The 26,098-nt window shown below is 30.2% G+C and overlaps 9 protein-coding genes and 1 pseudogene across 10 annotated transcripts, besides 7 other annotated features; 3 read left to right on the top strand and 7 right to left on the bottom strand.

Annotated features, from left to right (window-relative positions):
- Positions 1 to 225: 225 nt before the first annotated feature.
- Positions 226 to 596, bottom strand: TVAGG3_0187630 (annotated as a pseudogene). The gene has a single exon: positions 257 to 596. A coding segment is annotated over exon 1 (340 nt).
- Positions 597 to 761: 165 nt separating this feature from the next.
- On the bottom strand, positions 762 to 1,902 carry TVAGG3_0187620 (uncharacterized protein; the record flags this gene model as incomplete). Its single annotated transcript, XM_001310974.1, has 1 exon — positions 816 to 1,586. One exon carries the CDS (start codon positions 1,584 to 1,586, stop codon positions 816 to 818), a length of 771 nt encoding a protein of 256 aa, XP_001310975.1.
- A 314-nt stretch (positions 1,903 to 2,216) lies between these two features.
- TVAGG3_0187610 (nucleoside transmembrane transporter protein) lies at positions 2,217 to 3,565 on the top strand (the record flags this gene model as incomplete). Its single annotated transcript, XM_001310975.1, has 1 exon — positions 2,257 to 3,456. One exon carries the CDS (start codon positions 2,257 to 2,259, stop codon positions 3,454 to 3,456), a length of 1,200 nt encoding a protein of 399 aa, XP_001310976.1.
- A 484-nt stretch (positions 3,566 to 4,049) lies between these two features.
- On the top strand, positions 4,050 to 5,627 carry TVAGG3_0187600 (multidrug resistance protein YPNP-related family; the record flags this gene model as incomplete). Its single annotated transcript, XM_001310976.1, has 1 exon — positions 4,050 to 5,627. One exon carries the CDS (start codon positions 4,050 to 4,052, stop codon positions 5,625 to 5,627), a length of 1,578 nt encoding a protein of 525 aa, XP_001310977.1.
- A 649-nt stretch (positions 5,628 to 6,276) lies between these two features.
- On the top strand, positions 6,277 to 8,427 carry TVAGG3_0187590 (uncharacterized protein; the record flags this gene model as incomplete). Its single annotated transcript, XM_001310977.1, has 1 exon — positions 6,277 to 8,427. The coding sequence occupies one exon, from the start codon at positions 6,277 to 6,279 to the stop codon at positions 8,425 to 8,427; it is 2,151 nt and encodes a 716-aa protein (XP_001310978.1).
- Positions 8,428 to 10,162: 1,735 nt separating this feature from the next.
- TVAGG3_0187580 (3'-tRNA processing endoribonuclease protein) lies at positions 10,163 to 11,248 on the bottom strand (the record flags this gene model as incomplete). The annotated part of the gene is made up of 1 exon (XM_001310978.1): positions 10,163 to 11,248. One exon carries the CDS (start codon positions 11,246 to 11,248, stop codon positions 10,163 to 10,165), a length of 1,086 nt encoding a protein of 361 aa, XP_001310979.1.
- A 64-nt stretch (positions 11,249 to 11,312) lies between these two features.
- Positions 11,313 to 11,894, bottom strand: TVAGG3_0187570 (3'-tRNA processing endoribonuclease protein; the record flags this gene model as incomplete). Its single annotated transcript, XM_001310979.1, has 1 exon — positions 11,313 to 11,894. One exon carries the CDS (start codon positions 11,892 to 11,894, stop codon positions 11,313 to 11,315), a length of 582 nt encoding a protein of 193 aa, XP_001310980.1.
- A 475-nt stretch (positions 11,895 to 12,369) lies between these two features.
- TVAGG3_0187560 (spectrin binding) lies at positions 12,370 to 13,182 on the bottom strand (the record flags this gene model as incomplete). Its single annotated transcript, XM_001310980.1, has 1 exon — positions 12,398 to 13,153. The coding sequence occupies one exon, from the start codon at positions 13,151 to 13,153 to the stop codon at positions 12,398 to 12,400; it is 756 nt and encodes a 251-aa protein (XP_001310981.1).
- Positions 13,183 to 13,560: 378 nt separating this feature from the next.
- Positions 13,561 to 14,436, bottom strand: TVAGG3_0187550 (Chain c Uncharacterized Ribosomal Protein; the record flags this gene model as incomplete). The annotated part of the gene is made up of 1 exon (XM_001310981.2): positions 13,624 to 14,436. One exon carries the CDS (start codon positions 14,434 to 14,436, stop codon positions 13,624 to 13,626), a length of 813 nt encoding a protein of 270 aa, XP_001310982.1.
- A 350-nt stretch (positions 14,437 to 14,786) lies between these two features.
- Positions 14,787 to 14,824: a mobile genetic element.
- Positions 14,787 to 14,824: a terminal%2Cinverted (terminal inverted repeat of Banshee-A3 transposon ID:TVAGG3_0187540).
- Positions 14,825 to 16,840: 2,016 nt separating this feature from the next.
- Positions 16,841 to 16,877: a mobile genetic element.
- Positions 16,841 to 16,877: a terminal%2Cinverted (terminal inverted repeat of Banshee-A3 transposon ID:TVAGG3_0187530).
- Positions 16,878 to 18,272: 1,395 nt separating this feature from the next.
- Positions 18,273 to 18,466: a mobile genetic element.
- A 1,150-nt stretch (positions 18,467 to 19,616) lies between these two features.
- Positions 19,617 to 20,526: a mobile genetic element.
- A 916-nt stretch (positions 20,527 to 21,442) lies between these two features.
- On the bottom strand, positions 21,443 to 21,829 carry TVAGG3_0187500 (uncharacterized protein; the record flags this gene model as incomplete). Its single annotated transcript, XM_001310982.2, has 1 exon — positions 21,443 to 21,829. The coding sequence occupies one exon, from the start codon at positions 21,827 to 21,829 to the stop codon at positions 21,443 to 21,445; it is 387 nt and encodes a 128-aa protein (XP_001310983.1).
- A 3,472-nt stretch (positions 21,830 to 25,301) lies between these two features.
- Positions 25,302 to 26,098: part of a mobile genetic element that runs on past the window's edge.

The raw sequence follows: 26,098 nt of genomic DNA, 5'->3' as shown, positions 1-26,098 counted from the left end.
ATCAATTAAAGAATTTATGTGATTCCTATTTTATGTAGAAAGGTTTATATGTATATTGCTTTGCATACTTCCATTATTGGATATTTAATATAATGGAACAAATTCTGGATATTTTAATTTCTTTCGAGATGATTTTTGAGAAAATATATTAATTGGATACATCTGATATATTCACACATTTCCTTACTAGATAAATTAATGTTTAACAGAATAAAAACGATGAAATTTATAATAATATACAAACAAATTTTTAATATTAGAATATTTGGATGCGCATTATATGTGCACCATCTTCATCAACGAGCCATGAATCTTCACCATTTCCAAACAATGAATCAAATGGTTCTAAGTCGATTTCTTCCATTGCTTTGTTGATTTTTCTCATTTTCTTCTCCGCAATGTATTTAGCCAATGGAGTATGGAAACGATCTGGATGCCATTCACGAGCGAGCTTTCTAAATGCATTCAATGCTGATGATCTGCTGCATTTTGAAGCTAATTCAAGAATTTGGCATGGTGTTTTCATCTTTAACTGAGATATTATTATATTGGAGTCATTAAAGCCTTTGGAACGCTTTAAATCACTCTTTGCGCACAAAATAATCATGCCCGTGGTGATTGTTATTATGCCATTATGTGGAAAAACATACATATTATGAATCACAAATTTATAATTCAAAGTCTCTCTTAGTAATCGATAAAAACTTTTAAAAATTTCCTCGAATTAATGAGATTATTGAGAAAAATGTTTACAGAAATAATTTTTATCGCACAATAATATGTTTACAAATACAAAACAATAAAATACTTCTGAATTAAACAATTTCATTATCAAGAAAATCAACTTGCCAAGATAGATATGATTCAAAGACCATTGGTCCGAAGTGTTTAGCAAAATCTATGAGGCTTTCGCGAAAAGCTAATTGTCTTGGTGTAAATTTTATGAATTTTGGTGGTCTCTTACTTTCCTGCATATAAACGTGTCCTGCAGAGTATTTTCCAGGCCCATCGATTTCAATTACGTCATCCAAAATCAATTGTGGATAGAGATTTTCTAATTTCAGTTTTCTGTAGTCGTGATCTTTGGATTCCTTCGAGCATGCCCAGAATTTAATATGCATGTTTCCTTCTATGTGTCTTGTGACGTTGACCAAAGGAATAAACGCTTGTTTTGGAGCTCTTTTAGTACAAATTCTAAAAACATTAGTAGGACCATTTTCACTGAGGAATACTGGTTTCTTAGGGTATTTGATCCAGCTTTCTGGTTTACGAGTTCCTCCAAAAATCCTAATTCTATGTTGAATGCTATCAACTGAAACAAGTTCTAAATATGCTGGTGGCTTCCTCAAAGCATCGGCCTTTTGATCATATTCTAATGAGATGTAGAGTGTATGATCACGCAAATGCCAGTCTCTCATGACATCTCTTGGAATTGTTGGTAATATTTTGAAATAAAGTCTAGGTGGTTTGCTTTTATTGACAACTCCTGTTAGATCAACCGGAATTTCGACATCTGGCTTGAGATCTAATAGTTTAATTTTTCCTTGGTGAATAATTTTGTCATCTAATAAAACATTTTGTTCCATTATACGAAATAATAAACTTGATGGCCGAAGATAGGAGATTGAGATTGGATGCCTCTCATCTTTATCTATTTCTGGTTGACTTGTGTTATATTTTCTTGGTAGACTTCTATTAACAAGAAATGCTGTTTTACTTGAAAAAGCATATACATCTATATATACATTTAAGTTTGGTTTTAGATTTTCTCCATATAAAATGTAACAAGTGAATGCCATAATATAAAAAAGTGACAATCATCATAACTTAGACGTTAAGAATGAAAACAGGAAAAACCACTCTTCATATTGCAGCAGAATTTATTAGAATAGAAGTACCAGAGATTCTACTTCTTCCTCTGTCACATAATGCAAATATCAATAAGAGAGTAGAAAAAAAAGAAGAAACAACGAATTTTCTCTTTTGACGCAGATTTATAGATACGCAAATATCATGGACTGATAATTTATCGGGCTGAGAAAGAATAAGGTCTATCACGTCATGATTGGTCAGCAATTTAAAATATTCATTTACTGAATAATCTTTGATTTGAAGAACGATCAAAATCTTTGATTTTGGCAAATAGAAACCAAATGTTTAAGCAAGTGTATTGTCATGTCAATTAGTAGCCAAGTAGCAAAGTGTCCAATAAGCAAATTGAAATCGAGATTTTCATCGTTTTTGACAAGCAAAAAAATGTTTATTGATGCGAATAAACTCATTGAAACAAGTTCCGGAGCCGGATCTGAAGACGTGCGTACTGTTTCAAAGTCAGAATCATGGCTTTTCTTCTGGCTTGGAAATGTTTCTCTTCTAGTTTTTAATATCGCAATCAATGCAATTGACATTTATGCTATAATTACAAATGATAAAAATATAGGAAATGATTTAAATCGTGCTTACAACATCCCTTCATCAATCGCAGCGTTAATTTTGTGTTTTGTCACAATTCGAAATCATAAAAGATCATTTATCATCAGTATTACATCATTACTCATCATTGTAAGTGTAATGGCTGCATCTATGATAATCAAAATGCCAGCAAAAATAGTTTATTACATTTCAGTTGTTTCTATTGGCTTAAGTGGTGTTTTTTCAGCAATTATATTGTCCAGTTCGTTCGCGTTAGCTACACAATTTGCTCCTGAATCATCTACTTCTGTTTCCTCAGGAAATGGATTATGTGGCGTCCTTGCAGCAGCTCTTAGAATTACTACTAAGGCAGTATTCTCTTCCGAATCATCGTTAAAATACTCATCATTTTGTTACTTTATTTTAACGGCAATAATTATTTTGGCTACTTTAATTTATTTCATCAAAAAAGTGAATCAGCCATCGATTTCAAGTAAATTTATATTTCCAGCAGAAACAGTAGACATCAAATCTTTCCTACGCTCATTAAAAGGAACATTTAAACACATAAGTTTGTTATGGATAGGTTGTGTCCTTGATTTCATGATCACATTGACTATTTTCCCAGGTTATGTTTGTGCTGGACCAGAAGGAGCTTTGAAATCATGGAATCCAGTTTGTATTACGACGTTTTTCTGTATTTTTGATTGGCTTGGCCGTTGGTTGCCATCAAAGTTCTTATGGCCATCTCTGAACTTAACAATCTTCCCTATTTTACTTCGTTTGCTATTTTTCCCTATCGAAATCATTTCTCTTCAGAAAGTCTTGAATCTTGGCGAGCCATGGTTCACATTATTCATGCAAATACCATTTGCAATAACAAATGGATACTTTGGTACAACAGTAATGATTTATGCCTCAATTCATCCGAAATTAACTGATGAACAGAAGAAAACAGCAGGATTCATGATGTCTTTTGCTATTAATTTTGGAATTATCATTGCTATGTTCTTGACATATGCAATGCCAATACCAAAGGCTTAATTTTGTATAATATTTTTTTTTATAGTTTAATTTTTAGTTTTAATAAAGTATACTAGGTCTATTGTCACATAAAAACTTGCCATGTTCTTGGCATATGCAATGCCATCACCAAGGGCGTAAATTTTGTAAAATTTTATTTATTAATGTCTAATTTTTAGTTTTAATAAGTATAATATGTCTATTATAGCATGCAAACATATTATTTATGCATTTTAAAGCTGAACCGAAGATATTTTCACAAACCAAATTTGTTTTTTTAACTAAGATTGCCTTATAGATACCTTATATATGGATATTATTAAAAACTGAGCTAATGCAGGTATTTTCCCTACGAATATCATCGAACTTTTTTTTCATCAAAACAGTTCAATTTTGAATAACAGTTTGAATAGTTCTCAAAATCTATTTTAGTATATCTCATTGTTTGTATGATATCATTAGTGAATTCGACATTTTCGAATAAACGATCTCTCAAATTCAATTATCTGAAATTTGAGAATCGTAAAATACAATATTGATGTATGTTATTGTACTAACGATAAGAATCAAGATTCATAAAAATTCATTGAGAAGAAAATTTTCGTTCATTTTTAATGAAAAACAATGATGAGGCTGCAAAAGATGAAGTGCCAAAAGAGACAGAAGAAGAGGTGAAGAAAGATCAACCACAAGAAAAGCATGCAGCAGAGCATTACAGATTAGCTGGTCGACCGCCATTAATTACAGTTTTAGTTTTATCTATCGGACCAATTGTTTCTCAGCTTGCTAGCGCGTTGTATGGTATATTAGATACAATATGGATCTCAAAATCTGTCGGTGAAATCGGTATGACTGCAATTTCAGCTTATACTGCATTCGATAACATTGGTCGAGCGTTCGGTTTCTTGACAAGTGTCGCTGGAAGCTCACAAATTAGTGCATTATTCGGAAAAGGCCAAGAAGAAGAGGCTTCTCAAGTTATGTGTGATTTAATCCGCGTTTGCATAATTTCCGGTATTATAGTACCTGCCATTCTTGCACCACTAGTTAAACATGGTGTAAGATGGTTTGGAGCTGACGAAGAAGTCGTAGAACTAGGTTTCAAATACATGTTTCCTCTATTGATGTGTACAGTTTTCACCTGCTTTTTCGTCACATCAGGAGGTTTCCTTCAAGGAGAAGGTCGTTCTTTACTGTTCGGCGTCATCCAAGTCGTTTCATTGCTCGTAAATATGGTTATTCTTGATCCTCTCTTCCTTTTGGCCTTCAAATGGGGATTGGCAGGTGCTGCATGGGCTAGAATTATTACTGAAGCTGTTCCAGGATTACTCGTTTTTACATTATTTTTCATGGGAAAATTCGGTGTAAAACCGAAAGTATCGCAACTCTTCAAGAAATTCAACAAAAATACATTACCATCACTCAAAGTTGGCCTATCCCAACTTGTTTCCAATCTTTCAGTATCAATTCCCGGAATTATCGTAAGAAAACTGATTGGTAGTGCTGCACATAACGGTATACACTCATTTAACGACGTTATGGCTGGCTACAATGTTGTTTTCAGATACGCTCAAATAACGAACAACGCAATGATCGGATTTACCATGGGATACTTACCAGCAGCATCATATTCATATGCTGCAAAGAATTTTAAGCGATGGCTACGCTTAACTCTCCATTTGAATTGGATTAATTTCTTATGGGGAACAATTACAGCTACATTGAGTTGGGCAATACCCGCACAGATATCTTTGATATTTGCTAAGGGTGATGGATACTTAAGATGGGCTTCAGAGATGCTACAAGTAGGAAATGCTCTTGGTTTTGTTGTTTTTGGCCGATTTAACTTCCCTGCGATGCTACAATCCTTGCAATTAGGTATAACATCAACGCTGTTATCATTAGCCTCTCAGTTAGTTTCTATTATTGTTTTTGCGTTAATTTTGTATTATACACACAAAACTAACCCAACAACAACAGTGTGGTGTTACGGTTTATCATATGCTTTTGGCCTGATCCTTGGTGGCATAATTATATTGAATCCTGTTCGAAAAATGATGAAAGGCGAAGATTTCAGAAAACCAAAGGAAGAAGAGCCAAAGAAAGAAGAGAAAGCGATTGATAATGAAGAAGAAGCAGACACTTCATCCAGTAATCCTGCTGGTGATGGAACTGAAATTGCCGAATTATAATTTTTGTTTTTTTTATTATAAAATCTATTATCTTTCATTTAAAATACTTGTTTTATACTAAAATTGTATCCAAGTCAGAAGAAAATTATTAAAAATTTGTGGAAAGTAAATGAATCTAAAGGTCACGAAGTCAAAAATTTACACCTGAGCAAAGCTTACAATGTCGACGACGAGATTAAACATATCATGCGGTCAGATGTTGTCATCTTGCAGAAACCAGGTTGGTGTGTGGGTCTCCCATGGTGTGTCAAGCACATGGCATCATGTAGGATGGCGATAGATGCAAAAGGAAAGATCCAAGCAAGTATGACAGTGGTGGACTTTGTCAAGGAAAGAAGTTCATGATTGCGTCAACATGGAACGTATCGGAAGAGTCGTTCGACGATCCAAACCAGTTCTTCGGAGGCAGAACCGCTGAAGGAATTCTGTGGCTTTTCCAGCTACTTTCCAGGAGGTAATCAAAGCAATGGACTATGGAAAGTACGTACAGCTTTTTCACAGCTACATTGATGCTGTATTTGCATAAAAGTTAATAAAAAATGATAATATTTCAATTAAGTTCTCTAATATGTTGTTTTAATTATGAATATGGTAGATCAATAGAATTTATTAAAATATGAACAGTAATTTTGATTCATTTAAATAATAAATGAAATCCATTTCAAATGATTCTCTTCTTCAATCAGAAAATAACGATCTAAGAGCCCAAGTAGCTGATTTAGAAGGGAAACTGACAAAGATTATGACTGAAAAAAACATGTCTTCGGCAGATATATCATCAATTTTTCGCGATCAACACGATTTAGCAGAATTAAAAGCTAAATTACGAGAATCTCAACTTGAGAGTTCGAAATACCGTGCAATTTTAGATGCTCAAGAGTCCTCAATTCTAAATTCAATTACTGTTGACGATTCTCTTAAGAGTCAAATCTTAGATACTAAAAATCAGTTATCATTAGAGTATATGCAAAAGGAAAAAGAACAATTACAAGAGATATCTATGGCACAACTTGAAAATTCAAAATTACGAAACCAATTATGCACATCAGAAGCAAAGAATGCCGAACAACTTTTACGTATCAAGGAACTAGAATCTAAATTAGGAGAGATTGATGGCAATGACCAATATAACGGTGCAGTAAATAAACGATTACAAGGATCCATTGGAGATCTCCAAGCAAGATATGAGCAATTACAAGCTAAATACCAAGATTCTCTAAAAACTATTGAAAAAATGAAAGCACAAAATAAACAAGAACAAGAATCTCTTAAAAAACAAATACAACAACTCACAGAGCAAGTAAACGCATATAAGCAAAAAGTTGCAACAGATTCTGTTCAAATTACAAAATTAGATACCCAATTAACTACAGCTAAATCTCAGATCGCCAGATGCGAACAATTAATTTCGCAATTTGAGACTAATAAGCAAAGCGATCAGCAGGAGCATCAGCAGCAAATTGTTCGCTTGAAAAACGAAATTAATGATTTGAAAAACGCCAATAATCAACTATCATTTGAAAAACAGACGATGACACAAAAGAGTGACTCTATTAAAACAAATTTGATGTCATTGCAGCAAGAAAATCAGATCCTAACAAAGAAAAATCAAGATCTGACAGAATTAGTCAACAAAAACAAAATTGATCTTCAAAACTATCTACAAAAGAACAAAGAATTGCAATCATCTATATTAAATTGTCAACAAGAGAATGATTCCCTTAAAAATCATAATGCTGATCTCCAAAACATCATAAACCAAATCAAAAATGATAATCAATCATTGCTGCAAAAATACAAAGAAATACAAACAAAATATCAAACTCTTCAGATTAATTTTGAAGAACATCAGAAAGATAAGATCAAAATTCAAAGTAAATTAGATGAAATGGTCATTGAAAACGAGAATCAAATAAGGAAATCAACCATACAAAGCAATGCCATGGAACAATCTTTGACAAGTGTAAAAACAGAAAATCAAAAATTATTTGAACAAAATCAAAAGAAAGATGAACGTCTAAGAGATCTTGAAAATAATTTAGACTTAGAAATAAAAGAAAAACAGAATTTAACTAAAGATATTTCTAATATTCAAGGTAAATTTAATAAATTACTTCAACTTTTGAATGATGAAAAATCTAAAGTTGTTAAACTTGAAAGTCAAAATACATCTCTAAAATCGGAATTAAATTCCAAGAATTTTGATCCTGAAAAAGATGAAATGCGAAAAGAACTTGAATCTACAAGAAAAGAAAACATAAAACTCCAAAACGATATTGGATCAATACAACAGCGTATTGAACAAGAAAAGTTAATTACACTGCAATTATCAAAGCAATTAGAAGCTTCTCAACAAAATGTTTTGAATTTAACGAAACAAAAATATCAACACAACAAATTTGATCCAGAATCAGCCAAATATATCTCTAATAAGATTGCAATCAAATTTAAACATTTTTGTAAGATGTTTATTGTTAGGATTGCATTGCTTGAGACTCACATTCAAGTTTTATCTAACTCAATTACAAAATTACAAGTTTTATCACAAAGTTTTCCAAATCGTCAACAAGATAAAATCAACATAGCAATTCATCAAGAAATTATATCTATTCTTATAAAGAAAGCCGCACGAGCATACAAAATACACAAAAATGAAGTTCCATCTGCAGCTTTGTTAGTATCAAATGAAGAAATTCGCAATGAATTCTTTTCAAAACTTGTTCGACATCACCATTATTGCAATCATACTGATGAAGATGTACAACGCGTTTTGAACTCGGTTTCTCTCTACAAATTCTGAAATCCTTATCATTATGTTATTGCTAATTGTTCATTTCGATCTCTTCATTTCAACCATTCTTCTTCTGATAATTAAAGGTGCGCTTACACCCATCTGACTTTATTTCAGATTGCCAACTCCATGTCATATTGACGTATGTGTGCTCTTAAAATAAGTTTATTTTACCAGTTTCTATTCTATAATAGATCGAATCTGCAAATCTTCTTACATTTTTATCAAAGCTTCTTTTTATTTTATCGATTTCGAACATATTTTGAAATATAATTATGTTTTTCTGTATATAGGTGTAATTCCTGTCAGCAAGATTCATTTGAATTTCATCCATGCCAAAAATATTTGATAAAAAAAATTTAAACATGGACAAAATATTTTTCTGTGAAGCTTGCAAGCTGATTATTTCTTTGTGTGCTTGGAATCAAGTAACAGACTAAATAGACTAGTATGCATATATCAATTTCGGGAATCATTACAAAATCAAAATTCATTCTTTCAATGGCAAAAAAAAGTGCAATGGCCATCCATCAGTTATATATTATATATATATTTTTATTCAGTAACGAGATGAAGATGTAAAAGAAAGTAAATATGTTAAATGTAAGACTTTTTTAATATAAATATTGATAAAATTATTTTCTTCATCATCTTTTTCTATTAATTTGTCTGTTGTGGGAATAGGCTTCAACCAGGGACAATCATCTATAAATGTGTACTTAAATATGGGTGATGTGTATGTTGAATTAATGGAATCTGTAGTTGATTTTTCAAATGTTATTGAATAAGATTGAGCTATAAAAATGTAATCAATTTCATTTTTTAGAATACAACAATAAGTCATGAATACATCAGTTTGATAAGAATAAATCAGATAGCCAGTATACAGGCTTTTACACTCTAAATAATTGCATAAATTAACTTTAAATTTTGAACCAGAGTAAGATTGATGGATATTAAAAGCACTTGATGATTGATTGTTTTCAACAACATTGACACAAGTGATGTATGAATCACCGATAGCCCAACTAACTAAATAACCTCCAGTATCACGTTTGACTCTATTTTGTGTAAGATTGCATTCAATCATGATACAAAAGCCATAATTCATGGAAGTTAAAACTCTGCTTTGTCCTGAATCTCCGCAATTGTAAATTGTAGTTGCATTCGCATGATTTTTGTATTTGGCAATTGCTGATGCGCATATTGAAAACGCTGGCCCAGTCAAACCTGTGGTTGTTGAGTTGATATATGAATTTTTTGTTTGAACAAATTCTCCTTGTTTACCAAAGTAGAGAGAACCACCATCTTCTGTTGAAGAGCAGGATTCGAAATTATTTGTTGTTGTAAGTGTTTTTACATCATCTTTACTTGTTGAAATACTTACTGCACCGTTTGGATGTAATTCAACAAAATTACAATTTGAAATGAAATATTTTAAGTTATCTTTCTTTGAAATTACACCATTATTATTGACATAATCATCATCGTATGTTGATCCTGGGAAGATATCTTCCCAGGATCCTGAAATAAAAAAATGACAAAATTGTCAACTTGACAGATTCAATCAATACGATGTTTGTCACTTTTACATTAGGCAAAGTTACAATTGATTGAAGAAATAATAAACTACAAATATCAAACTACCTTCTTTAGAAATATGTTTAACAAAAATTTTTGTCTAATTGGATTTGAAGATATCTCTATTTCTCTTGAGATGAGTTGAAACTTTCCACGTTTTCCTTTATAATCGGAAAATCATGATCAATAGTATCATAATTGTAAGATAGTCATAAGCAAACATTACATTTGGATGTTTTGGTAAACAAAACTCATTTAAATCATATCTTTGAGAGCAATGATTTAAGAACTCAAACTTTGCATTGAGCTTTTTTCCACTTTCTACTGCTTCTGAAAATGTTGAATGGACTCTATCACAATGATCTTCCTCTTCAGCATTTGAATCGTCTTTGAAAGTTGCCTCATGAATTAAAATATCTGTTGATTTGAATTCTTTCTCCATATCTTCATAAAAAGCATTTCTATCACCGCTCATAACCAATTTGTATTTCGAATCAAAGGTTATTTCGCAGGCCATTGAAGTTCCTCTAAAATCATGATGAACAGGAGTACTTCTTAATTGGATGTTTCCATATTTAAAAACGTCATTTCGATTTTTGAAATCTGCTTTGAAATAATCTTCACCATATAATGGTTCTTTTACAATTGTTCTTCCATGCGTGATGTGATCGCATAAAACAGTTAATCTTCTATCAGTAACTTTAAGTCTTTCTTCCATTATTACTGCAAGACCTAAAGAATGATCTGAATGAAAGTGAGAAATCCAAACGCAGAATAGATTCTTCAAGATGTGATTTGTTCCTTCAACACCAAATAATCTTCTCATCTGTCCAACACTGTTTACTCCACAGTCAAGTATCATGTAGCCTTCCTTGCAATGAACAAGAACTGATTGAACATTTCTTGTTCTTGTAGGGAATTTCGATCCACTTCCTAAGAATGTTAATGCAAAAGTTTTTGTTTGAGGAAGATTGATAAAATCATTTGGTTCTTTTTCTATGAATTTTGTGGTTTGTAACTTATATGATGGATATACTTTGATGCTGCATTCTTGATGCATTCCTGTAAAATTTTTCGGAATAACTTTATCCGGATTCGAAATAACAAAATCAGACATGAAGTTTGGTTTGATTGATTTGTAGTATTGATCTGCTTCTGCATATGTAATTCTGTTACTCAATGGGAAGCATATATTTGTTTTGTTCTTTGAGAATTTATCATAATAATTTGGATCATTAATTATGTTCATTGGTGTAAAATGAAATATTGTTTCATACTCTGATAAATCTGGAATTAAAGTTAAATCTGAAATATCAATATGCATAAATAAAAAGCATCTTTCCGATCTTCCTTGGGCATCCTACAACATCTGATGGTTTGATTACTCTTCCATCTTCTAATGTAACTGTTTCACCATTTGTTAATTTTCCAAATAATGGACCTGGATGGATTTTCAATTCTTTAGCCTTTTTGATATCAAATTGGCCTGGCGCGTCTTTTATTGAAACACCATAAGCAGTTGATTTGCTCAATTCTATTGGTGTTATTGCTATGTTCTCGTCTGCAAAGGAAAATGAAGAAACTTTTTTGTAATCAAAAGAATCCATGACTCCATAAAATAAGCATTTATATGCAGTCTTGGGCATCGTTGCATACATTTCATTGCCTTTGGGGATATAGAACTGAATGGTTGATGTTAAAAATCCACCCATTTGATCTTGATTTGTTGTTAATGCAAAAAATTGTTTTATCCTCTCAATTTTGAAACCATTCAAAGCGATTCTAGGAAGCTCTGCAGGGATTCCAAAAAGGTAAGAATCAGAGTCTATTGTTAAAAGAACACTTGGATGCGAATCTGGTGTTAATCCAGAAACTATAGTAATATCAACTTTCATTACTTATGAAAAAATGAAATCAAACTTTTTTCTCAGAAAAAATTGAAAAAAAAAATTGAATGTCCATCAACTTTTTTTCTTGAATTTTACCTTTCGATCATCAAACTCAATCATCCAAAAAATCTTGATATGTAACCGAAGTTGTGGAAAAAAAATAATTGCATACAGTAATCATACAAAGATGAAAAGTTTCATAATCTTTAGATTATATTCTCAAACAGTCTATCTGATTCAGCACACATGATAATTCGTGTAATATGATAGTTGTGTCATTTGTCCCAATACCATTCTTTAAGATAAATTTCAAAATATTAAATAACAAATACATTTAAACTATGAAACAATGAAAGCAGATGCTTTCCTTTTGAAATCTGACGGAAATATTTATAAAATGCAAAGTTATTGATATCGAATTTTATTGATAGCAGATTTATTAGAATTACAGATGTGAATGGTGGTTTCAAACTCAATAATAAAGAATTTTATTTCATAGTCAAAAAAATTTAATGCTTCTTTGGAGATAATGCCTTCTTTGCCTTCTTCTCAACAAATTTTACGATATCCTCATCAGAATCTTCATTTTCAGGCTTCTTTTCTTCTGGCTTCTTTACTGGCTCAGGCTTCTTCTCTTCTGGCTTTTTCTCCTCTGGTTTCTCTTCTTCCTTCTTTTCAGCTGGCTGGAGAACATCCTTAATCCACTTACGGTCGAACTTCTCAGCGAATTGCTCGAGTGTTTGGCGATCTGGATCTAAACCATCGTATTCAATTCCATGCTGTTGAAGGAATTTAGCAACAGCATGCTGATTAGCTCTGATAGCGTAGTGCATAGCGCATAAACCATTGCTAGAAACTGAATTAATATCAGCTCCTAACTCAAGGATGGATTCGATAAATTGAATATGACCGCGGAAAGCTGCAATATGAAGAGCATTCTTGCCTTCTTGTATCTTGTCTTCGAATGATGCACCAGCTTTGATAAGCTGTTCAACGCATTCTGATCGTCCGCAATAAGCAGCCCAATGAAGTGCTGAGTAGCCGAATGGATTCTTTTTGTTGACATTAGCACCTTTTTCGATTAAATATTGGCATGTTTCGTCAGCGCCGGATGCTGCAGCGATCATTAATAATGTGTGAACTTGATTTGTTGGAGATTTGATTGAAGCATCAGCACTAACTTGTGAAGGAACTAATTTGGCGAGTTCTTCTACGTTGTTGAATTGAGAATAAACCCAAGCCTTTTCGATAAGTTCTGTTGACATAACTTTCTCAATAAACGTTTACAAAATCTCACCTCTTTCACTTTATATTATTAACGAGATATTTATGTTAGATGTTTGATGGAAAGTCTATTCATAAAAGAAGAACCTCCAAATTCTAATTGAAAGTGATGAAATTCGAGGAAATATGATTTATAAAGAATTTAACTAATGATCTATATTGTAAACCTTGAATCAATGAAATTTAAAAATCTCTTGAATGAAGATTCCTGAATTTAAAGTAGAAATATTTCGAAATTAAGTTATTCATTAGAGAATAAGGACGAGTATTCAGTAAAGAGATTTCAACAAGATTTTTGGAAGATTTTGATTAATTTTTATTCATAAATTTGATATTAGATATGAAATTCAAAAACAGAAATGTTGTATTTTAAAAAAGTATGTTAAGATTATAATATATAGCTAGGTATATATCGTAAAATTTTTACTCCTAGGCAATATGGAAAAAGATTTTACTCTTCAGCGTCAACCTTCTTCTTTCCGTGGAGCCAGTCGGAGTTCTTGACGAATGGGTGTTCCTCGAATGCGCGGTCCTCCCATTGGTCTGGTGTAAGGAACTTGAATGTTTCTTCCATGGCCTTGTATGTGGCGACAAGGAAGTTGAATGTTGTCTTGGTGTGGCCAAGAGATGATGTGAAGAGATCCTTGAAGCCAGCCATTGTAAGGAGCTTCTTAGCGGCTGTACCAGCGACAATTCCGGAACCACGTGGAGCTGGGATTAAGCGCATACGGATGGAACCGCACTTGCCTGTAACTGTGTTTGGAACTGTGTGTGGAAGACCGATCTTGTTGCCCCAATAGCCACCGCGGACAGGAAGAATGGAAAGCTTGGCGTAGATTGTGGCGCCCTTGATAGCGTTGGCAACTTCAGCAGCTGTCTTGATACCAAGGCCAATGTGACCCTTGCCATCACCGACAGCGGCAATAGCTTTAAAGCGGGTACGCTGACCAGCACGTGTTTGCTTCTGAACTGGCATGATCTTCATGATCTCGTCCTTGAGATCCTCACCAAGGAGATGCTCAACAATTTCGGCCTCCTTGATTGGGATAGCGTGATAGAAAATTTCCTCGATGGATTTAATCTTGCCGGACTTGACAAGACGGCCAAGCTTTGTGCGTGGCTGCCATCCGCCCTTCTGCTGACCGCGTGGAGCACGTGGACCGCGTGGGCCGCGTCCTTCGCGACGGCCACGCATCTCACCACGCAATTCACGCTCCTGGTTCTGGGGTTGTACTTGTTCGCCTGTAACAGGTTGCTCAGACATTGAACAAAAGGGTTCGGCCACACTTCTCAATCAGAGCGGTTGAATGTCACTTTTGGTAATTGGACGTTATGAGCTAATTTAATTAAAATTATATTAATTATTGTAAGTCAAAGAGAATTGTGGAAAAATTATGTCCCCTTCAAAATTCCGAATCAAGAAATATAAATTAAAAAATGTAGAAGATATTGGTTATTTTTAGTTTTTTGAATATTTTTTGGAAAATCTAAATACAGGAAATATTAATTTAATAGATGATTAGTGATAAACTTTACAGAAAACTTCCTCAATAGAGAAATTTTGGATTTTCATAAAATATTAAGTTAGAGAATTCAAATTGGAATAATCAACTTTGTTGTAAATAGAAATTCATCAAAAGTGACACCTCAGAAAAGCTAAAATATTGAATTTTTGGAACTTTTGATAGAGCACGTTTTTAAATATTAATTAAAGTAAATGTATATTTTGTAAAGATTCTTTTTAATAAAAAAATAGAATTTTGAAGAAGAACACAAAATCTTCTGAAAAATAATATCACATAAACTCATATTATTTTCTAATATATAACTATTTTATATAAAAATCAAATTCAATGATCTTAAAAGCGAAGGATAAACCTCAAAATTTACGAATATAATGAGTGGGAATATAATGCTTATCTATCATAAAACCATATGAAATATCAATTTTTGCTTGTTGCATGCTAAGATCAGTCATAATGTAAACCTCTCAATTTTATTGTCGTGGGAAGTATCTCAATTCCTTCAAAAAAATTGAAAAACTATTTAATTTTAAAAATATAATACTTTTAATTAATTAATTAATTGGAGATATTTTTTAAAAAATCACTTTTGATAATACTTTTGAGAACTTTAATTAAAAAAATATATTCAAAAATATCCAGGATATCAAGAGGGAATTGTTCCTTATGAGGTATATAGTTATGATGTATATACCTCATAAGGAACAATTCCCTCCTTAAAACGAGAAAACTTGTTCGAAATTGTTTATCATTTCGAACAAGTTTTCTCGTTTTTAATAAGAAACTAAAGGCTATGAGGCACTGATTATATATTAGTGCTCACAGCCTTTAGTTTCTAATAGATAGCTGGGAAACTTTCTCCAAATGATAAGTTATTCAGAGAAAGTTTCCCAGCTATCAAGAGGGAATTGTTCCTTATGAGGTATATAGTTATGATGTATACCTCATAAGGAACAATTCCCTCCTTAAAATCGTAGACATTTTTATACTTATTAATCACCATTCCAAAATCATATTCCTCTGAAAAGTTATTTTATTAAAAATTTAGAATTTTAATAAATATAGAGTTTGAATTTCATACAATACCTATATATTTTCAATAATGGAATTTGAAAACCATTCTCAAAAGTTCTCAGAAAACCTTTTTTCATTAATTTTAAGAAATCTGAGTATTAAATTAAGTGATAAATTCGTTTGACACTACTTTAATTTTTAAATTCAAAAAATTATATGTGCTTCTTAAAATGACTCAAAAAAATTTTATTGTAAAATAATATATAATATTAAAAATCCCACAACATTTTTTTACTTTACATAATCGTACTTCCTCGACGATTAATTTTCACTCAATTTCTATCGTTGACCGAACTTAGCATGCAACAATTCTTCTTGCGACCAAAGATTTGAATAAAAGTTCAAAAAATAAGATAGCTTAAAAAATAATATACGGTAGTGTTTACTAATAGATGAATAGTATATAAATTCTATTAAAATGGATTTGATCCAAAAAAATATAAAACCAAAAATAATTGTTATAATTTAAATGAAGAAGTAATTTAAAACGATTTTATTTATGATCAAATTTTATATATTTTTTTGGATCAAATCCATTTTAATAGAATTTATATACTATTCATCTATTAGTAAACACTACCGTATATTATTTTTTAAGCTATCTTATTTTTTGAACTTTATTCAAATCTTTGGTCGCAAGAAGAATTGCATGATAAATAAAAACATTTAATCAAAGTCAATTTTATTTTTCATATTCAAATGGACTGAGTGTTAACATTTAACATTTTTTGCTAATTGTCGTCAAAAATTAGGCGTAAAGCAAAAATTGATATTTCATATGGTTTTATGATAGATAAGCATTATATTCCCACTCATTATATTCGTAAATTTTGAGGTTTATCCTTCGCTTTTAAGATCATTGAATTTGATTTTTATATAAAATAGTTAGATATTAGAAAATAATATGAGTTTATGTGATATTATTTTTCAGAAGATTTCATTCTATATGCCTATGAAAAGTACTCTCAAAACTAACTTTTTCCTAATTATAATTAAATCTAGAATATTGTATTATGCTTAGTATTATTTCATTTTTCTCATTCAATTTAGAATTTACAAATGTCAAAAAAATTGAGAGCTGTCACTTTTGATGAATTTTTGTTTATTACAACTTCTTCTTTGCGGAAGAATTTATGTCGATCGATGTGACTTCATATGGGTGTTTATGATTGATTTGAAATTCAATAAAATTTAAGGGTGCACCCGTATGTACGTTTATTTGAGAGGAGGAGGATTACCCTCTCAATTTTGAGGGATTCGTTAGTTTATTTTCTCGATGAATATACAATAAAATTTGATTTTTACCTATGGCATTCCAAACGGGAACCGCGGTTGGTTACCATGGATTTCCGTCACCGGTCACATTTTAAAGATTTTTAAAGCCTTATAAAAATATGCTTTGTAAATCATTTTTTGTAAATCGGCAAAAATTTGGTAATTTTCTTCAACTAATAAATCTGCGAATAGCATTTATAATACAAGAACAATCTTTTAAAATGCGTTTGATTCATTTTTGTATAATTTCATATAGGCACATATATTCTTCCGGGACTTTCCGTGATTTTACCGTAAAATCATTAGTTTACACCAATTTTTCCGTATTTTGAATAGTTTACTGCACTTTTTCCGTAAAATTGAGTTACGGGAATCCGCAAAATTTCCGGACCTCATTTTTCATAGAATATAATAATAATATTTGATAAAAAGATATATTATTTATATTTTTGATTTTTGAATTACGGAAAAAGTGAATTGTTAACTTGATTTTTTTATATGGTTAATTTTTCAAATGATATTATGAAGATCTAAAATATTAAAAGTAAAAAATTGAATTACGGAAAAAGTGAGGTCAAAAGTGAAATAAATTTGCAGAACAATTTTCATTGAAATAAGACATTGAGTATCACACTTTAGTGAATCAACATCTATAAGAATGAAGTGTTTTGAAGCTGAAATAATATTGAATAGAAATTAATTTTTTCTGAAATTTTGAATGAAATTATGGGAAATAAAAAAATTACTAAATATTGTATTCATACAAATATATTATTTTAAAGGAAAAATAGATGCTGATAGAAACGATGAAAAATTTTGAAAACTTTACAATTAATTTATGTTCGTTAACCACAGAGCTTGCAATCCAAAGCTCACGTTAGACTACAAGAGTCATGAAGTCTCATACTAAGGGATATCCAACATATATTTTAATAATCTAATGTTTGTGACAAATATTCAACATAAAATTAAGTTTTCGTTTCGTTACAAGGCATTCATACTTTGGAGATATCATATTTAATGTACAGAAAAGTTAATATTAAACAATACATGCTAAAGAATTAATAAATAAGATAATAAAATAAATTTATACGTAATTACTTTCATTTAATATGCTTTATGCTGTATAATATTGATTAAGAGGCATTAGAAGGTTCCATAGTCTGCTTTTATAGGCAAGATTTTTGATAAAAATTTAAAATTTTGAAAAATGATGAGAAAAGGAAAAAAAAGGTAAATGAGAGCAAGAGGAGGGAAAAAAAAAGAAAAAGAAAAGAAAGGGAAGGGAAAAATAAAAGAAAGAAGGACATATAAAAATTTAGATGCGCATTATTAATGCCGAGGCGGCTTGCCGCCGAGGCGCGATTTTTTTAGGCCTCTACGGTAACCCGGCAATGTTTTTTTAAATCTTGTACAGCCCTATTTTTACCTTATCAATATACTTCATATAATATACACATAGGGTTGTTAGATTCCCGACGATAGGTGTCTTGGAAGATTTGCCTGGTGTCATCATAGTGTCTTTCAATCAAAAATTTTATTTTGGAGTTAGTTTTATTGATTTTTCAATAAAAAACATTTCTAAAACAAGAAAATAAAACGATAAAATATTTATATTTTATATAAGGATCTTATATATTTAAAATAAATATCATTTTATTTTTTTCATTGGTGTCTGTCAAACCATAATACACTATTCAAAAATTCAATGTGTCTTGCGGTTTCAAAAGACACCTTCAAATTGAACGATAGCACAGACACTATTGAATTTTACCCATTGTATTTAGTTTTTACCCTTTTATTTTTAAGAATTAATGACTGAAACAGCCGTTTTGCTATGACCTCAATCACTTTTATTTATTATTTTAAATATTATTTAATTTTATTATTTGAATAGGCCAACTTATATTTGAGAAGCTCAATTTGAGACCACTTAATACATTGAAATATCATAAATATTGAAATATTAAAAAGTGTATTTCAAAATATTGAAATTATAAAAATTTATAATACTGAAATTGAGACAAATTAATAAATTCAATGTGTTTTTTTTTGAAATAACTCTCAAATATTATTTTTTGTTTATTTAATGATGAATAAATATGATTGCTTTAGTCAATCATAAAAACTAATTTAAGTTTAAAATAAAGAAAGGATAATTTGATCGTTTTTTAAAATACAATTATTTTTGATGATTTGCAAGAATCTTTGAAAAGAATATATTATAGGTTCTATTTTTGTAAAATTTATCCAAATCATGTATTACATAAATTACGATTAAAACGATGAAAGAACCAAAAAGTGTGTTTTGTGTTTTGTTGTTGCGTGTTGGATGCGGGATCCTGTTATTTCCGAAATCGACAAAAAATTTGGAAATTTAATTTCCGAAATCGAAATTATATTAATGTTTTTAATATTCTTATATCAAAAGGATTAAAGTTCATTAAGAGAAAAACAATTCTTCTTCTTCAATCTATTGGCGCATTTATTTCTACACGCCAATAAGGAAGGGAAAATTATAAGACACCATGGTGTCTTCAAAACGCTAATTTTTGATATTTTTAACAACCCTATATACACATGTTCATGTAAAAACTTTTTTCCAAAATCCTCAGGAATTAAGGGATTTTTGAATTTTAAGAATTTTTTGCGAATTTTTTCGAAAAAAAAATATTTTCAGAACAGCCTTAACGGCTAAGATTTAGGAACAATGTTAAGTATCAAAAAGAAAGGAGGTCTGATATAGACAACATATATCGTTGAAGGTTGAAAAAATCTCTAATATTTGAGCCCAAAATTTCAAATTTTAATTTTTTGAAAAAAGAGGCCACCCGTATGTACGTTTATTTGAGAGGAGGAGGATTATATCTTTGAAAGCGTGAAACATTATGAATATGTTAATTATATAATAATATGTATTATTATAAAAAAGAAAAAATAAAGCACGTTAAAATTTTTCTTTCTTGATTTTTTACAAAATCTACTTAGAATTATGCAAAATATGACTAAATAATTATAAATTTCAAGTTAAATTTTAATTTTGATAAATAATTTAAATTTCAAAATATCAAGTTCAGTTCGACTATGTATGTAGTAATTCCTCAATAAAGTGCCAAAACCCTATTAAAATATATGAACATTTTCAACATTTTAATGTTTTTATTTAAAAATTTGATGGAATATGAGCTTCAAACAATTATTATGTAAATAAAAATAATTAAATATATGTATTTATTCGTATTACAACCGTAGTAAGTCGATTCTTCCTTTCTTCTACTGAGGTTTGAATTTGATTTCGAATTGTAAAGAGATTCAAAGGGAAAATACTAGAGGATAAAAACTACCTCCATGAAAGGGTCATAATGGACTCAAGTTGTATTTTTTGATATTTTTTGCTTTTCGAGCCTAAATAGGTAGCCAAGATAATGCCTAAAAATAAGGTTCTAAATTCTGAAGTTTACATGATCCTCTCGTGTGCACCCTTAACTCACATAAAGTCCATAAATAAGTTGAATCCGAAAATGAATATGTAAGATATGTTAAAATATCTGTTCTGTGACAATTATCGACGCTTCATATTCAAAACAATGTTGTCAAAGCTTATAAATCTGAAAAGGGTAATAAATTTACAGTTTATTACTACTATCACACCATGAAATCAGCACTTTCATTTAGCCATTTCTCAACATATCTCCAAATGCGCTTATTTGCTCAACAACGATCAAGTATAAAGAATTAAAAATACAAAACCACATATGGGCATATATATAGTTAATCGTGCAAGCTATCTCATCACATCAGATAATTTTATTGATCTTTTCATCGTGAATGAAAACTTGGCATGCTGATGGTATTATAGGAAACTAGATATACATCACATGGTATAATCAATAACTCCAAACAGCATCTTTATTGGATCAAAAAATACATTTTATATGAAGAGTTTTCATTTAGAGCGAGTGTTAAACAAAAAGACAAAGGTCAAAGGATAGATTTTAATAATTATGCTTTAAGATTTTTCTCTACGTTTCAAAATAATTTTTCAATATCAAATTGAAATCTCATGATAAGAATTTTTTTGACAAAATTAATCGAATAATATTTACTTATTTAGAGAGAACAGCTTTTCATTTTATTTATAATTTTGAGAAATCTGAAGATTGTTAGAAATTCAATTATTTGAATAGTGTCATAAAATTTGAGAGTAATATAATTTTGTTTTTGTGTATTATCCAACATTAGTACAGTGATCTCGACCAAAACCTAAATTCCGACAGTTATTCTAAAATTGTTTGGCCAATAAAACATTTGAAAAATCGGATGGAATAATTTATTATATAGCATGAATTTATAATAAGAACAGAGAGAGATAGTTCAGGATAATTACTAGCAGCAAAATTAGTTTGAAGAATGAGTGATTCTTCGATATTGTGCCTCAAAATCGCGTCTGGATAAGCGAGTTGCAGGTGAATAAACACCTTCACATTGATCATAGACATGGAGCAAAGGAAGATAGGCTTTTAGAAGCTGCTTGGTGATCTGTCCGTGATACTTCAAACAATGCTGAGCAATGAAGTCCATTGCTTCAGCTGTTGTTGAGAACTTTCCCCCGTTGCATATTTTTGTATCAAACGGGATTATTTGGATCTTAGGGATATTATAAGTGAATGAGGGAACATTCAACTTGAGTGTTGGGCATGGAGGTATTACTGGTGCCTCGATTTTAACAACTGGAACACGTGGAACAAATACAAGTTGAGCTTGGCGAGGATAGAAATCAAACATTGCTTGATTGATTATGATTAATTTTTGTGAACTATTTTTCAACACATTTTTGAACGCATAGCACAGAATTTAATCACAGTAAAGCAAACGCATGAATTTTATTGATAAATCTAATCAACACCAATATACAGCTAATTTACTTTAACTTGAAGTTTTCAAAGTAATTTTTCAAAATTCAAAAGGCTCACAAAATAGTTATTTTATATCGCGCTTATTAAACAGATTATAGTATTAAAATATCAACGACAAAGTTTATTCAAAAATAAATCATCCGAATGTTTACACTCAAAAAATATTATATCGTTGCTAATAAAATCTAACTAATATTGTACACCAATAAAAATTATATATGAAATACGATGATATCAAATTTTATGAGTTATGCTTTCCTCTCAAAATAATTTCGGTCTTGTTTTTTTCAGATAATGTTAATTTTTTCATTGTGCTAATTTCATTTATTTATATTTATCTGCAAAATAATCAAACGCTTGTTTCTAAATTTCTGAAGAATAGAACGTACTTTTGACACACTCCATAAAACCCGAGAACATTTTATCCAGATCCATATTTCACATATTTTTGCAATTGCCCAAAAATTTTTCCTAAATGTTAGTCACCGTTACGGTTTTTTCTTTGGGGGCTCGCAAGCTCGCCCCCAAAGAAAAAACCGTAACGGTGAGCTCACATTTCGGCATAGTTTAAGTCTAGGTTTTGCATTTTAAAATGTTTGTTACCTTATCTTCTTTCAAAAAGTGGCAAAAATTTGTTTGAAATTTGAAAAAGATATTTTTATTTGCATAAATGACATTCAACTAAGCTGTAGCATGATTCTTTTGCATGCTCTAGTTTTTTTCTCAGTTCAATCTCCTTCCATACTCTTGCTTGTACCAGTAAGATCGCACCAAAATTCTCAAAAATTAAGATCTCCAAATTTTATGTCCAACTCCAATTATCAAACGCCCTCATTAACGCCACTCATAGCCATCTTTCATGCATGAGAAATCGTTATTAGAAGATTTTTTACGGCTAATTATCTGATTCAATTCAGATCAATACTCAAAGCCCCATTATTTATTTATAAATCCTTGTTTGTCGCCTATGCGAATAAAAATTCTTTTTATATTTTAAACAATTTTTTTTCACTTTGGAAGGAGAAAGGTGACTAACATTTTATAAATGCAAAAACCGACTAAACTATTTCAAAATTTTACTCCACATTTCAAATCCTCTTGATTTTTCTCCATTTATAAACACATACACTTAGATCCAAAAAATTTCTTTCCATGCCCTCAAATTTTATGTCCATTCTTTTGATCAATTTCAGATTTTGATATTTTGATTAATAAATATAACAATTCATAAATTTTACAATTGAAAAAGCGATTCTCTACTTTAATTTCACAAAATCCCTGATTAATTTCTTTTGTGGAGATAAATGAACTTAAACAATGATGATTTGATAGATTTAGATGTTACCACATCTTCAGGCTCTGGATGCCTCCTACTAATTGATGCGATTACTTTCAATTTCTTCAAGCATTTCTTTTTTCTATATTTAGGATTCTTTTGCTTTTCAATTCTATTTAAATTTACTGGACCATCATCTACAACATCACATACGAATCATTATTTTAGTGACGACATCTTTAGTTCAGATATTGTTCATTCTATTTCCCATATACGTCCTGCAAATAGTTTCATTAATTTATATTTATTCATTCATAAGCCTAATGGTTGTTCATCCACCCAAATTTCAGCAAGTTTAAACTACTCTATAACTCTAAATCGTCGTTCCGACATAATCGATCTCTATTACAATGCGAAAACTTTAGCATTCTCATTTTTAAATAATCAAAGCACTTCCCGAGCAGTTTTACTTCATAAAGAATTAGTAACAGATTTTGATTCTTTTACTCTCAAATATGACATAAATTCTGATCCAAATATAGTAGATACAGCAATAATTACAGAAGAAGCGAATCCTCTTTATATCAAAACTGAAATTACTCTGATAATATTTTTTCAGATCCTTCTTTCTTTTATTTTGATTCACTACATCAAATATATGAGATCATCAAATTTTCAGCTAATTAATAGAGCAACCCTTGCCCTTAGCATCGTTGCTTTATTTGCTTTTGATCCTTTCTTTATTTTACAAATCATGAGACCCCATATGGTATTCGTGATAATGCAACAACTGTTCAAAATACTTTACAAGTCATATATTTTTGTTTACTCGCTTGAAGTATTTGAATTCATTAGATATCAGAACCAGAACAAACAACGAATGTATCCAATCTTAAAGATAATACTGTTCCTTATCAAAATAACCTTAGACATTTACATTACGTCATGCAAATTGAGTTCAAATTTAATTGCAAAAACAGATTTAGAAAATCCAAGTGAAGAATTGATAGGATTATCCAGGATACTAACGTACATATTTCAAATATGGAGTATTGTTTTATTTATCCAAATTTTGAAAAATAACCCAAAGATTCAACACATTGCTGCCATGATTTTCGGGTTTTTGCTTTTTATTTCTTTCAAAATAGATGATATCAATGAGCGATTCACATTAATTCAATCCAATATTTTAGTTTATATAACGCATTTCTTTTTCATTGTTTCATGTAATTTCTTAACCCTCCCAGCATCTGATTTGAACATATTTATTAGCCTGTTTTCATCTAAAAACCAAGAACTCGGAAATGATTTCGTAGCGAATTCTATTAACCCAGACTTTGACTCCAGTACTTCGGATTCTGTAGAATAATTCAAAAATACAATACTTCTAATATTGCGTCTCACTAATTTTTCAAAAAACATTCATTCGCAATATTTTTAAAGCTGTCTTCATCTTTTCAGTCCTATTGTATATATTTGATAGAAATATATTGATTTCATCAATAATTCCCATTCAATGTTTAGTAAATAGATTATTTTTTCTAATCTAATAATATTTTCATTGTTTTTATGCTAATATGATAGTTTCTCATATATAAAATCAGGATATTGAAAGGTAAACTGAGTGTACTTTAATGACATCATCATTCAATTTAACCAATGGAAAAGAGATACATTTAAAAAGCTTTTATCAACTGATTACTATGTATCTGAGTTTACCAATGAAACTTAATAACTATCATCCAATAGATCGCTGCAGAATAGATCAATTTTTAGGATAATGAGGATTTATCAACTTATAAACATGAAATTTTGGAAGTGGTATTAAAGCACAAAATAAATTGGCGTGTTTTAGTACCATGATTCTATTTAGGGTTGTTAAAAATATCAAAAATTAGCGTTTTGAAGACACCATGGTGTCTTATAATTTTCCCTTCCTTATTGGCGTGTAGAAATAAATGCGCCAATAGATTGAAGAAGAAGAATTGTTTTTCTCTTAATGAACTTTAATCCTTTTGATATAAGAATATTAAAAACATTAATATAATTTCGATTTCGGAAATTAGGGCGCGTAAAGGGTTGGCGTCCTAAGGCGTCCTGATGTAAACTATTCAATTTTTGAGAAGTTTACACCATAATTGAATAGTTTATGGCGTCCTGAGAGGAGATTTCAATGGGTATGGCGTCCTAAAAAAAATAGAAGAAAATGATTTTTTCTCGATTTTTCTAGAAATTGAATTTTTTAAAAAAGAAAAAAATCAAAACGTATACATGCAAGAAAGACTATAAATGAAGATTTTTCTATTTTTTTTCATTCTAAAACATCTTTTTTTGGATAATTTTTTTTTAATAAATATGTAAGAAAGATTGAAGAAAAAGTAAATTTACTTTAAGAAAATTCGTTTTACATGATGTAAGACCCATAACAACTATAAATATTCAATTATTTAAAATAAAAAAAGAAAAACAGATTAAATGTATCTCACATCAAAATCCATTGACCTAAGGATGTTAAGTTTCTGTTTTTAAAAGTTGATATTTTTTTTTTTTAATTTTAAGAAAATTAATAGCATGTTATTAGACAATCGGAGTGTAATGATATTGACTAAACAGAAATGAGAGAATAGAGATATAATTTTGATAAGCAATATTGCGAACAAATTCTGAAGTAAAATCGCGATCAATAATTGAAAATTACGATCATGTACTGAAAAATGACGATCGAATTGAATGAATAGAATTATATCTAAGAAAAAATAAATTGTATTTAGAAGATGAACAAAGAAAGGTGTATGCTAAAAATCATTTAACAATAAATGGAAATAAAACGAAATTGTTAAAAGAAAAAAATGAAAATTGTTA

This window comes from Trichomonas vaginalis, chromosome IV, assembly GCF_026262505.1.
Source record: "Trichomonas vaginalis G3 chromosome IV, whole genome shotgun sequence".
Lineage (NCBI taxonomy): Eukaryota > Parabasalia > Trichomonadida > Trichomonadidae > Trichomonas > Trichomonas vaginalis.
This window is presented reverse-complemented; position numbering and strand designations above follow the sequence as displayed.